The 13325-nt window shown below is 36.1% G+C and overlaps 1 protein-coding gene across 43 annotated transcripts in view; it reads right to left on the bottom strand.

Moving 5' to 3' along the window:
• Positions 1 to 13325, bottom strand: part of PTPRD (protein tyrosine phosphatase receptor type D) — a 2170985-nt gene that overhangs the window by 307778 nt on the left and 1849882 nt on the right. For 29 of the 43 annotated variants that reach the window (XM_053204229.1, XM_053204230.1, XM_053204243.1 and 26 more), the window contains 2 exons: positions 10525 to 10673; positions 7032 to 7173 (listed from right to left, as the gene is read on the bottom strand). In XM_053204229.1, coding sequence (XP_053060204.1) covers positions 7032 to 7173; positions 10525 to 10673 — 291 coding nt within the window. The remainder of the gene's footprint in view (positions 1 to 7031; positions 7174 to 10524; positions 10674 to 13325) is intronic. The other 14 variants (XM_053204254.1, XM_027047107.2, XM_053204226.1 and 11 more) reach the window with 1 other exon arrangement.

The following is a 13325-nucleotide window of genomic DNA, read 5'->3' as shown; positions in this document are numbered from 1 at the left end:
GATGAGATTAACATTTAAATCAATAGTCCCAGTTAAGCAGCTTGCCTATCCTATTGTGAGCGGATATCCTGCAATCAGTTGAAGGTCTGAATAGAATAAAAAGGATGACCCTCCTCCCAGTAAGAGAATTCCTCCTGCTTAATTGCCTTCCAAAAGGGACATTAGCTTATTCCTGTCTTCAGACTCATCCTGAAACCTGGGCTTTTCCTGAGTCCCAAGCCTGCTGACCTTTAGACTATCATCAGCTGTCCTGGGTCTTCAGCTTACCGACTCACCCTGCAGATCTTGGGAGTCTTAAGCCTTCTTAAAAACATGAGCCAACTTCTTATAATAAATCTCTTTATATTCCATTTCTCTGGAGAACCCTAATATACCACTCCTATCCACTGTCCAAATATTTAATAATTTCTTATCTATGCAACTATGTTCATGAAGCTTTTCTGTATTCCTCATACTTTCTCACACTAGTTCTGCCTGATAAAATCCTATATTATTTAAGCCTCAATTCAGAAGTCTCTTCCCTCCCATGATGCACCATCAATGTAGGACTTTTCCACACTTTTGACACCATGGCACATTAGTACTGTTGTCATTTATGTCATGTTTGTCTGTGGCTGATCGGCTGAAAGAACATTGTTCTTCCAGGAAAATATCTTTTATAACTACATCAAAAGTAAATAACCCAAGGGCTACAGTACATAGTCACATCATAATAGAGCAGGGCTTAGTTTTGACTGGGTAAAACCCAAAGAAAATCTTAGCTGTATGACCAAGAAAGAAAAAAAAAAATTCCAAACTCTCTAGACCTTGGTTTCTTACATCAAAAATAAGAGATAAGGCTAGGTAAACACTAAATTCCCTTCCAGCTGGACATTTCCATAGTGCCATTAACAGCCAATCAATAGTAAGTACTCACATGACTTAATATTCATTTTAAAATAGTTAAAAATAATATGAAGGCAAAAGAAAAAAAATTGTTCTCACTTAACACTAAAATCTCACTTGAGATTTACAAGTGCACTCATTCTCTCTGAGTCCTTTAAGACATAATCCCAGGGTGGAAAAACTAGTGATAACAATCCAAAGAAAGCGGCATGCATCACCAACACAATAATCCTTAAAAGACTGACCACAAGGAAGCAGGAAAATGTCTCAGCTCACAAATGCACTTTTTCCCAAATATTATTTTTTTTTAAACAAAATTTTTTTTAACGTTTATTTTTGAGACAGAGAGAGACAGAGCATGAACGGGGGAGGGGCAGAGAGAGAGGGAGACACAGAATCGGAAGCAGGCTCCAGGCTCTGAGCCATCAGCCCAGAGCCCGACGCGGGGCTCAAACTCACGGACCGCGAGATCGTGACCTGAGCTGAAGACGGACGCCCAATCGACTGAGCCACCCAGGCGCCCCAAATATTATTTGTTTTAATGTCTCTCCTTACAACGGTCCCAAGGACCTGTGTGCATGGGCTCCTGCCTTGGTGAACACTAACACGTAAAGAACAGATATTTATAAGTTCTTAGGACCACAAGTCCAAAAGTCAGAAGTTTCTGTGTACTTACGTGGCTTTGCCCACCACCTCCTCTTTTCCGCAAGGAAGTAGAGTACCCAGGAAGGCTTTATCATGTTGTTATCAATTTATTCCAACTACGCAACTATTTTATAAGCCTTTTCAAATAATCTTCACTCAGTACCATAATTGTCAGCAAGTTTGTTCTGTGTTGGCCACCCTTCCTTTTGTTTCTGTCTTTCATAAAAATCCTTTTGTGTGACAGTCAAGCAGCTGTGCTTTGTTCTTTAATGTTCCTAGCCTGGATCCCCAGCCGAGACCACTTTATAACATAAACAGCAAAGTACCATTTTCACAGCGGGGACAACTGTGTTCATCTTCAAAAAGAGGCATTAATAAAATGAGACTGTAATGAACATGCTAATTCTGATCACAGGGTACTGCACAATGGTGGAGAGAGGCGACTGCTTTCTCCCCAAAAGATTGTAAAAGTTGTTGTTGTTTTTTAACAACTGCCATAACGGCTTACATTTTTTTGAAACCGACATATTATGCAAACATTTCTCTCCATTTCCCAATGAAATGCCTTCTCTGTCTCATGCAACTGCTCACTGTGTGTTTTACTATCTCAGTAACAGTCACCTTCAGGAAGCATATTTTTTCCATCTTGCAAGAACTGGATTATGAAACAGGCATGTCACTGAATCTAGAAAGCTAAAGAAAAGAGATCTGAGTGATCCTAGTCCAATGTCTTTGGCTTCTCTGTGCATGTGAAGATAAAAAAAAATAATAACAATAATAAAAATGAAGATGGAGGAGGAGGAGGAGGGGGGTAGAAGAGGAGGAAGGAGAATAAAATGAACAGGAAAGTAGGGAAGTTAACACATTTGTTCAAGATGCCACAGCTATGTTGGGACAAAACTATAGTTGGAACTCAAATTACCTGTGATTACAAAGTGAGAACTTTGTATTTTGTCTCATGTCTTGATGGTGGCCATTCATAAAATACGATGCATTTGCGTGGAGTAAACATTAAGTATTGCTTCATAAAATATATCTGCAAAACTAGGTAATTAGATTGTGTAATATTTGCTTAACTAACTTTATAAAAATTTAATGTTTATTTTTGAGAGGGAGAGAGAGAGAGAGAGAGAGAGAGAGAGAGAGAGAGCGAGCAAGCAGGGGAGGGGCAGGGAAAGTGGGAGACACAGAATCCAAAGCAGGCTCCAGGTTCTGAGCTATCAGGACAGAGCCTGATGCGGGGTCCAAACTCACGAACTGTGAGATCATGACCTGAGCTCAAGTCGGATACTTAACCTACTGAGCCACCCAGGTGCCCCTTAACTAACTTTTTCAGACAGCAATTTTACTTTATTTGTGTTGTATGAAAAAGATAGTCTCCTTTAAGTAGGTAAGAGCAACAGTATTATATATTAGACACTGTTTTGTTGTGGTAGTGCTAGTGGTATTTTGGGGGCAGTGCTATTTGGGAATGGACAAGTCTCCAAAAATAATCCACTAAACTTAAAAGAATAATGTATTACATGCTGTTTTGGATGCCAATAATATGTGTATTTTCTGATTACTGCTTAAAAAATATCTAAATTCTAGAAACATGACACTTAGTTACATGCAAAATTGGTAATATCTCATTTTCTCTGCCCTGGTGCTGGTAACATGTATCTGAGATAACATTTTCAATTACATTTATCATTATATGAATTTATACTACAAGACTTCCCCCTAATAATCTTTGGCCAGTAAGAAATTATGACCAGTGAACCAAAGATTCAGAAAGAACTAAATCCATCTGGATAATGATCCTCTTCTTAAAATACCCTCTCTGGTCCTACTCATGCCCTTGAAAGCCTAATTTGTAATCTAAAGTCCTTCAAATTCTATAATTAGGTAAGTCTCAGCCCTTAATAACCCCTCAGTGGTATCTGAAGCCTTCAGTTAAAGTTCTGCTTAGGAGGGAAAGCGTGTATGACAGATATGCTCAGTGTCCTAAAGTACTACAGAAAGAGGGAATTGGTATTTGCCTGTGTCTCCACATGCAGGGCAGCCAAAAAAAAAAAAAAAACCAAAAATTAAAATATGACCTAGAGGCCATAAGTACTGCATCCAACTCCATATTCTCCTACAACTTCTTCTATGAACTACAGTGCACAGTGTATAAATGGTAATTGCCTAAATATCTCATTCCAGGGCATGTTCAGCCTGAGCTTATAGTTATCATTCCTTATGAAAACAGTTTTTCAGAGCTAAGGCAATTTGAACAGAGCTACAGAGGGAAACTTTCCCCTGAAATACTCCCCTTAATGCACACGGGTGGTCAGAGTATTGTTTCAATGTCTTCTGCATTAGCCACACAGTTCAGATGTTTAAATCTCCAATTAATTAGGTTCTCTAGTAGCCTGTATGAAATAAATTAGTGATCTCCATCCAGTCCACTTAGACAAAACCCATCATGACAGTTGGCACATTTTTGGCATTGTCAGCAAAGTAGGGAAACAGTAAATGACCCATGTGGATGAAATGGGCGTCTGATGAGGGCCACTGACTGAAAGTGTACAGCAGGCTGATCCAACTGCAGAGCAGAGAACTTGAGTATCTACCAAGGTGATTTCCAAAAGCAAGTGAACTTAAAATGGGCACAAAGCTCATCAGTGGTAGTAGGAAACTCTTCACATTCATTTCAACTAACTGTTCACCTTACCCATATTCTATGAATGTGATTATGCTACTGGAATATTTTTTCAAGACTATCATTAATGGAATTATGATTAGTTATTTAGAAATTTTAAACAAAGAGGTAGCCCTCGGAGACAAAGATAATTCCCAACCCCATTTATTTCATCCCACAGGGATATAGGAAAGTTTTCTATTTTAAGTTATGTTTAGACTAGTTTTCCATTATCCAAAATACCTTTGAGTTTTTCTCATGAAACATTTCCAAAACTGCTAAACATAGCCTTTAAAAAAAAAAAGGTTTAACTATCTTTACTAGAATCATAAATTTTCAGACAAATGCACTTACATATGACAGATATTCACATAGAAGTTAAGATCATATTAAAATGTTCAAGTGTATTTGTTTTATGTGAGAGCTAGTTGAATAAAAGTAGATGAGTAGATCACCTGCGAGGCAGGAAAATACAAATTCATGTGAAAATCTAAGTACAGTGGTATTTTACTCCAAGTTTTGTTAATCTCTTCATCACATGCATGAAGATTAAGTCAAGCCAAATGACTGTCATTGCTTCCTTTTAAGGAGTGAATTCAAGGAAATAGGAAGTGTTTGTGATAAATTTTACTTTACCATACCTTTGTAATACACTTTCTGCATAACAGCATTAGTTCTAAACTAGGTGAAGAAATGAAGATTAAAATGTAAAAAGAAAACCAACAAATTAGTCTGAGTTTGTTTCAGATATGAACACCTGAAGAACTTATTCTACAATGTTCACACCTACTATCTAAGTTTATATGAACACATATACGGATATTCACATATGTATATATATTTTGTAGTAAATGTTACAAACAGTTTCTAAGATTCCTTCCAGTTCTAAAATCTGACTTCCAACTCCCATGCGTTCTTTTTTCCCCCCTTAGATCTTATTCTTGCCTGAAATATTTTAGTCTTTCCATTATCTTTTCAAATATTTAAAATGCATTTCTTTCCAAACTCATTCATATGGTTCATTATCTGCACTTCATCAGATCATAATTTCTACTCTCATTGATTGCGCTTACTGTCCTTCATGAATTAGAACTGGCTTTCATGCTTTAGAACTGGTAGTTATGAGCCCATCTGAGAATGAATGACCTTGTCTAGGGTTGTATATCCTGAGTTGTGGGAGCATCTCTGTGGGGTGAGTACCTACAGGGCTGCCTGTTTCACACTGTGTGAGAGTCACTGTATCTGACCAGTTTTGATGTTTGATTGTAAGTTCTGAGGATGGCACCGTAGAAGTAGTGCTAGAATTCTCACCTTTATGCAGAGAGCTGATCTAGCTCTTCTTACTTTCACTTTATTTTACGTAGGCCTGTGTGCTGCAGAGCTAACACACCAGCCATAAAGCATATGGTCCTTTTGGTTATTATCTTGGCTTATGAGATTATAAATGTCTATTCTCTGGAGATTCTCTCTTTGTCTATAGCACCTGGAAACTTCTTTCTTGTTTGCAAGCCTAATCATGCATTTAATTTTATTTTCAGATATATTTTATCAACATCTAGATGTATTTATAGGAGGATGAGAGCGCTGTATGTAAACATAGCTTGTCATAATGGACAGAAATGTAGCCCAAATCTGACTTAAGTTTTTTTAAGCAGCGTTCTGTTATGCTCATTTAAAAGATCTATATCAAGTTGGTCAGTATTTCTCCTGAGACTTAGTAACATATTTACATTATTTAAACATTTTTGGGGGAGCCTGGGTGGCTCAGTCAGTTGAGCATCTGACTCTTGATCTCAGCTTAGGTCATGATCTCATGGTTCGTGAGTTCAAGACCCGCATCAGGCTCTGTGCTGACAAGGTGAAGCCTGGTTGGGATTCTGTCTCTCCTTCTCCCTGCCCCTCCAACTCCTCCTCTCAAAATAAATAAACTTCATCTTAAGAAAGTCTGTTCTCATAAGTAGTGGAATTAAGCAAAGTGAGGTTCAAAATAAACAAAGAAATAAAATTGTGTATGAGAAAAAAAGAGATAAAGGCACAGGAGTATTAGTTTGGAGAGGTCAACTACCAGTAAGCTAATTCAGATGATATTCTTATCTCTACACAAAATTATTGACTTAGAGACATACAACAGCCTATTATTAATCACTAGCCTTTATTCTCTAGTATTGCCATTCTAAGGAAAGTCTAGAAAGTAGGTACACTTTTAGTACTGGAAATTTGGGAAGTCATTTCATAATTTGGTCAAACTGCATAAGCCACATAGCTGAAAACACATATGGGGACACACTGTTTCCACTCACTTTGCCTTAACAGATGCTAGTTGAAAAAATATAAAAGGGTAAAATAAAAACACATTTTTTGACATAAAGAAGAAAGGTGTCTTTCTTTTTCTCAATTCCTCTGTTTAAGAGGAACTAATCTTTAGGTAGAGGACGCTCCTTTAATTTTGCAAACATCAAGGTCAAACGTAGCAATCCGCAGAAAGTAGTTCCCAACCTTGCTACAAAAAAAATCCATACATAAGCAATGCTAACATGCAAAAGACTAGCAGGCCCTGTTTCCTTTCGAGGCACAGTACCAAAAATCACAATATCTGGCATTGGAAATCACTTCTCTGTGATTTTCTTTTCTCTCCCTGGTTAGGATTATTTCAAGACTCATGAAAAAAGGCACCCACTCTGTTTAAAGGCTTTACCCTTATAAACATTGTATTTAAATTCATTTCCCATTTAACTGTCATGACAATCGTACTCTTTTTAGTGGTCCTACAAAAGAACACCAGGGATACAGAATTTCAACAATGACACAGGCAACAACCTTGTATTTGATTACTTACCACGCAAAACTGTGAGTCTGGTGGATACACTTATTTCTCCCACGTTATTCGAGGCCACACATTCATAAATGGCCTCATCCCGCGGAGTCCGTAAGGGTTGTATTCTGAGAACTGATCCAGATCCATCATCAAACTCTATTACCTATTAGAGGAGACAATAGCTGTCACAGGTGTTGTTACAATCGTCTACCTCTCAACTAAACCTCTTAATACAGTGGTGAGCCAGTTTTTAGGCTCAGAATCAACACAGCAGCACTTTAAGACTGAATTTTGATACACAGCAGCAAAACAGAGTAATTGGTTTAATTTAATGAATCTTCTTCTGAACAAGGGGAAAGACATGCAGCTACAAATGCAAAGTCTACTGAAAACCATTGACAATGTACTCACGGAAATAGTCTAGTATGTGTATCCAGGGGAATTTGACCCTATTAATTTTGCAAGAGACTTGCTGCTATGATGGATAACTTTCTCAAATTATTCTGTCTTTGAGAGCACATATAGATATGTGCATCCACTCAATAATTGGACTGTTAGGTGAAGACATAATGTGTGCCACCAGAGATAGGGCTGCTCGTTTAAAGTGTTTCATCCTGAACAGTATAGATGAGAAAACCATGAAGAGAAACTGCATAAATCTAATACTTAGGCAGCCAACGAGATGGCTTTCACAACCCAAGAGACTGATGGCATGCATTAATTTTGCCATAAATCATTGCAGTATTTGTTCTAGCTTAGCGTTTTCTGCATTTTTAGGGCTTTCTTGCGGTAAAATGGAGGCTTGCTTCACCGGGCAGAAAATTAATGTACTAAAGAGTAAGCCTGAATTCACTATCATTATGGACTGTACTCTGAAACAGTTTAGCAACCCTAGATATTTGTCAGCTAATTCAAGAACTACTTAAAAATGATAATGATGATGATATTGATAAACATGAGTACAAAACTGTGTAGTCCTCTACTTATCTTTTCTTTAACTGTACTGTGTTCTTTCAGCTGCTCACGTAGTTGCTGTGCTTTCTGGTTTTAGTGTTTTTGTTTCTGTTTTGTTTTGTTTTTGGCATTTCCCTGTGACTAATACTTCCATGTGCCTAAATTATGAACTGAGAATGCCTTATAAATACATTTATTGGGATGCTCAATCCCAGATTTTGTGTGTAAATGTGTTTATGTCAACATATGGAAGAAAGAGATTGGATGTTTTTAAAATATATCCACTTTAAGTACTTTCTGCATTCCACTTAATGTTTTAAATTCACAAAGATAGCCAAAATGTACCACTTCTCAATGCACTATGATTTATTTTCAACTCTATTAAGCATACATTTTAGAATGAATCCACTATGCATCTTGGGAGTAAAAGGTTTCATAGTTACTGCAATCTTAGCCAACTGTGTCATAAGTAAAAATACGTATATACTTATAAACATCTCACAGCTTACTGTAGAGAAAGGCTTAAACATCCTTAATGGCAATTTAAATTTTGATTTTTTTCATTGAGAAATAATTGGCAAATATCACTGTTTAAGGTGTAAGTCATAAAGCATGATGGTTTAATTTACAAATATGTGAAATGATTACAACAATAGGTTTAATTAATATCCATCATCTTACATAGATACAATAAAAAGAAAAAAATTCTTCCTGTGATAAGTCTCAGAATCTACTCTCTTAATCACTTTTGATTAATTGTTTTACTGTGTGCTTACATTTCTGAACTATTTCCTAGAGTTAGACCAATCCTCTTTCAACAAACAACCAATATACTACACATTGGGCTAGTGCTGTAATTTCCAATTTGAAAAACCTTCTTTAATACCCAGTATCAATTGTATACCTACTCTAGGACAGACATTGTATTTACAACTGGAGATAGAAGAAGAGAGTTCACTTAGAGTTCTCCCAGACTTTATAAACTAGCAAAACAAAAAAATGCATATATACTATTCCAGGTTTTAAAGATTTCAACCCAAGACTCAACACTATTTGATGTAGGTGCTTCATGTAAAAATAATTAATTTTCCTTGGCTGTGTTTATATGACTCTCATTATATGACTCTCATTATATAATGAGCAGAGCTCATGCTTTGGAATGTTTACTATTAAATTTAATCTTGGTTACAATATTTTGTCAAGACGCTATTGTCAACAGGAAGTATGATGTCAAACTCCTCTTTAACAAAAAATGAAATTTCATTTAAACTAAAAAAAAGTACTAAAGATCACATACACACACACACACATCACTTTCTATATGATATAAGAACTATTTCTCAAATATTAAGATTTTTTTATGTTTAAATCACTGTAGGTATTTGATTTTCAAACAAATGTAATTTTACATTTATCATTTGTAAACTAGAGTGCACATTTCAATTTTTGGAGGTATAATTAATTATACCCTTTATGCATTTGGACCGTTTACTGCTCTGTGAAAAGTGGTGAAAAATAAGTAAAATAAAAATGTTCTGAATTTTGTACTTGCTATGTTTCTTTTAACTAGAAACGGCCTTTAATTTGCTAAACTATTCATTAGGCTATGGAGTATGTCAGAAACTCAGGTAAGAGAAAGTGACTTTTACAATTTGGGGCAGTTTGGACATTTTGGTATTTTCTAAGAATCAAGCACTCCTCTTTAAGTCTTAAATCTCAGGCATGGTATTGTGTGCTTCTTCCAATTTTCCTCTGCAAATTTCTGTACCATTAATCTCCTTAAAAACACCCAAAATAATATCTGAATTACTCTTCATAACCTTCAACACACTGAGCTTTCCTGAGTAATTTGTTTAATAGGTTTAACTGCAATATCAACCTGATTGGGTATGTTCTTCCAGAGTAGTGCTTAGACTAACACACTGGAGCTAATCTCTCATTTTAGCTTATGGTACTTGTAAAACACAGATGTGAGGTGTAGTGGACAACTTCATTGGCTGCCCAGTATCCATTCCCCTTCTTCCTTGTTATATGCATCTGATTTCCCTATAGGAAAACATTGTTCCCTCATTCCAAAGCCATAGAGTTGGATGGAACTGACCCCATTCCCAGCAACAGAGGTAGGTTCAGATGAAGTTAAATTAGTTGGCCTGTACCATCCAGTTGTCTATCTACAACCTTGTCCAGGGACAAGCACATAATTCAATAAGAGCTGATAGCATAGGAAGTTGTCACTCATATTATAGACTTGGTTGTGAGAGGATGTGAGACTCCCATATTGCAATTTTGAGAGGGAACAGTCTGAGGATGAGGCTAACAGATGGATACCAGGAACACTTTGAGCCAGGTACAATTAAATACAAAAGTTAGTCACCTGAACCCCCCAAATTCCCTTTTAGAAAGAGTCATTTAGAATTAAGTTTTCCAACACAAGCAACAAAAAGAATGCCGTATCTCAGTGATTACAGCACTTTGTATCAAGTAAAACAAGCAAGTAATATACAAACCAAAGATATAGTGGATACATTTTCCCCCCAGAGAAACAGAACAATGGACCTAATACCTCAAATCTCTGATTGCTGACTTTCTTTCCTTTTTTGTTCCAGACAATTTTAGGTCTTGGGTCTCCTGTAGCTTGGCAAATGAAAGAGGCAACTCCGCCAGAGACCCCTGTCTGGTCAACAGGAGTTCTTGTAAATCTTGGAGGTGCTGAAATACAAAGAAATAAACATGGCAATTAAATGGAAAATTGAAACACTAAGCATTGTCCTACTGCCATTGCTGTCCCCACAGCCCTCCACCCCAATTTGGCCAATACATATATACATACGTACATGCACACACCTGGATTACAAAATTAGAAAAGCAACTTTTACTTGTAAGCATAGCTTAAAGGGGAGGGAGGTAACTTTCTGGTCAAGTTATCTGGTAATGCTTTTATTGCTGAAATCTGTATTAAGGCAGAGATCCCATAACATCTGAAAAGCAACATCACACATTAATTTTTATTACCAGTATAAAAAAAATCCAATTTGTCCTCTGTAACAAAATGAGCTCATCAATCAAAGTGAGTAAAATTTTAGCTCTTTGCTTTGATGCTGCTATCAGGGAACTGCCAGAAAGCAGCATTGCCACTGGTAAGCCATTAAAATTAGTGACATTTAAGGGAAATTCTAGGAAATTATAAAAGGACAAGAAATATAGCCCTGAATTAGAAGGTTTGGCAAGAAACAGAAAGAGGGAAAAACGGTAAAGTGACTCTCTAACCTAGATAGTGTGAGCTGCCTTACTTGAAGCTTAACTTCACAATTTATATAAAAGAGGAGCCAAGAAGCCACCAAAGTTATACAAAAAATAAATAAATAAATAAATAAATAAATAAATAAATAAATAAAAATTAAAAAAATTAAACAATACAGTACAAAATAAAATAAACAAAATAAAATAAGGTATTTTTGTAAAAAACCCATAAGATGTAAACTTAAAGATTCCTAAAGATAAAAGGCCAGAGGTTAGAGACTCTTTAAATGTCTTCCACTTCCTTAAGATATTCCTAACATTCACCCTCCCTCTTCAAAACCTACTTATTATCCATCTTGCATTTCCAGATCCAGAAATCTATTATATGAGAATTTAATAAAATGTAGATGGGCATTTATGCACAAAGATCTTCATTATATCATTAATTTAGCAAAGACTATATAAATACCCTCATATCAAATAAAATTGGTATTGACAGTGAAATGAACTACAGCATGATGACAGAACATTCTAGAAATAGCCAATGTTATATTGATAAACTTTTTACAATATGACATGAGAAATACTTATGATTCAATGATAATCCACAAAAGCATCATACAAAATTATATATGAGAGGTATCAGGCAATAAAGAAAAATGCACCCAAAAAACACAGGACAATGTGTGCTAAAACACTAATGGTGGTTTGGGGGGAGGTATATTCATTATTTTTCCTACTTTTCATAGTTTTCTTGCATCCTTGAGTTTTTACAATTCTGTTGCAATTAGAAATTTTTTTTAACTTTATTTATTTATTTTGAGAGAGAGAGACAACACAAGTGGGAGAGGGGTAGGGAGAGAAGAAGAGAGAGAGAATTCCAAGCAGGGTCTGTGCCGTCAGCAAAAAGCCCAATGCAGGGCTCAAACTCATGAACCGTGAGATCATGACCTGAGCTGAAACCAAGAGTCAGACGCTTAACTAACTGAGCCACCCAGGCACCCCACCCTCTCTTTCTCTTTTTTATTTTTTTTTGAAATTTTTAAAATTCAAAACCATCTTTTTCCATTTCATTTTCTATTTTCTTATCCCATCTACAAATTTTCTCTCTTACTATTTTTCAGTGAAATTCTATTGAAAAGTGGTTTTAAGTAACTATAGCTAACATTTAATTTGAAAATACTCCTTAAACCTTAAGGAAGAAGAAAACAACAAAGTTCATCACTGTTTGCTCAACACCATTATTTTCTCTGCCTTGTTTTCATGTTTCCCATGTAATGCTCTTGCTGGCTTAATGGTGTGTTCTGACTCTCATCTTGGTTTTCCTGATGTCAAGGAAGCCAGACCCACATCCTAGATCTACCATAATGTAGATGTAACATCCTGGGGGCAAAATGCCTAACTTTTCTGTTTCTAAATTATAAAAATATGAAATGTAAAATAAATTATTTTCAGAGATCCCTTCCAATTCTGAGGTTTTCTAGGTTAGTGTATTATCTCCACTAGAAGAGAGAGAACAAAGAGTAGGGAGAGTCATCTTTGTAATATTAGTGCTGGGAAAGGAGTCTCTACCTCATCAGCAAATTCAACTTGGTGAGAGTGGAACTGATGGGAACGTGGGTCCCTGTTGTTAGAAACAGCACCTCCTGCAACATGTATGGGTAGCAGTACAAACTTGATGATTACTAGAAATGCTGGAAGTAAGGGGTGCTGGACTTCGGCTCGGGTCACATTGGGCTCTGTGCTAATAGTTTGGAGCCTAGAGCCTGCTTTGGATTCTGTCTCCCTCCCTTTCTGCCCCTCCCCTGCTCACACTCTGTCTCTTTCTTTCTGAAGAATAAACATGTAAAAAAACTTTAAAAAACCTGCTAGAAATACTTAAAATGATTTGAAATGACTAACAGTAAGAAGAATTAAAAAAAAAAAAAAGAAAACTCTGCACATTGATGTCACTTTTCTGGAAACAAACAAAAATGATATTAGAAGTATTTATATTTTTCATTCTGCTGCTACAAACAATGCAAATTGATAATAACCACACACTTGTCACCATCTAATATGGAAATTATAATTATGCAATTAAAATTCCTAGGGAATTTCCTGGGAAAAATAAAATGTATC

The sequence above is a fragment of the Acinonyx jubatus genome, chromosome D4, assembly GCF_027475565.1.
Source record: "Acinonyx jubatus isolate Ajub_Pintada_27869175 chromosome D4, VMU_Ajub_asm_v1.0, whole genome shotgun sequence".
NCBI lineage: Eukaryota > Metazoa > Chordata > Mammalia > Carnivora > Felidae > Acinonyx > Acinonyx jubatus.
Note: the sequence above shows the minus strand (reverse complement) of the source record. Positions and strands in the feature narration are given on the sequence as shown.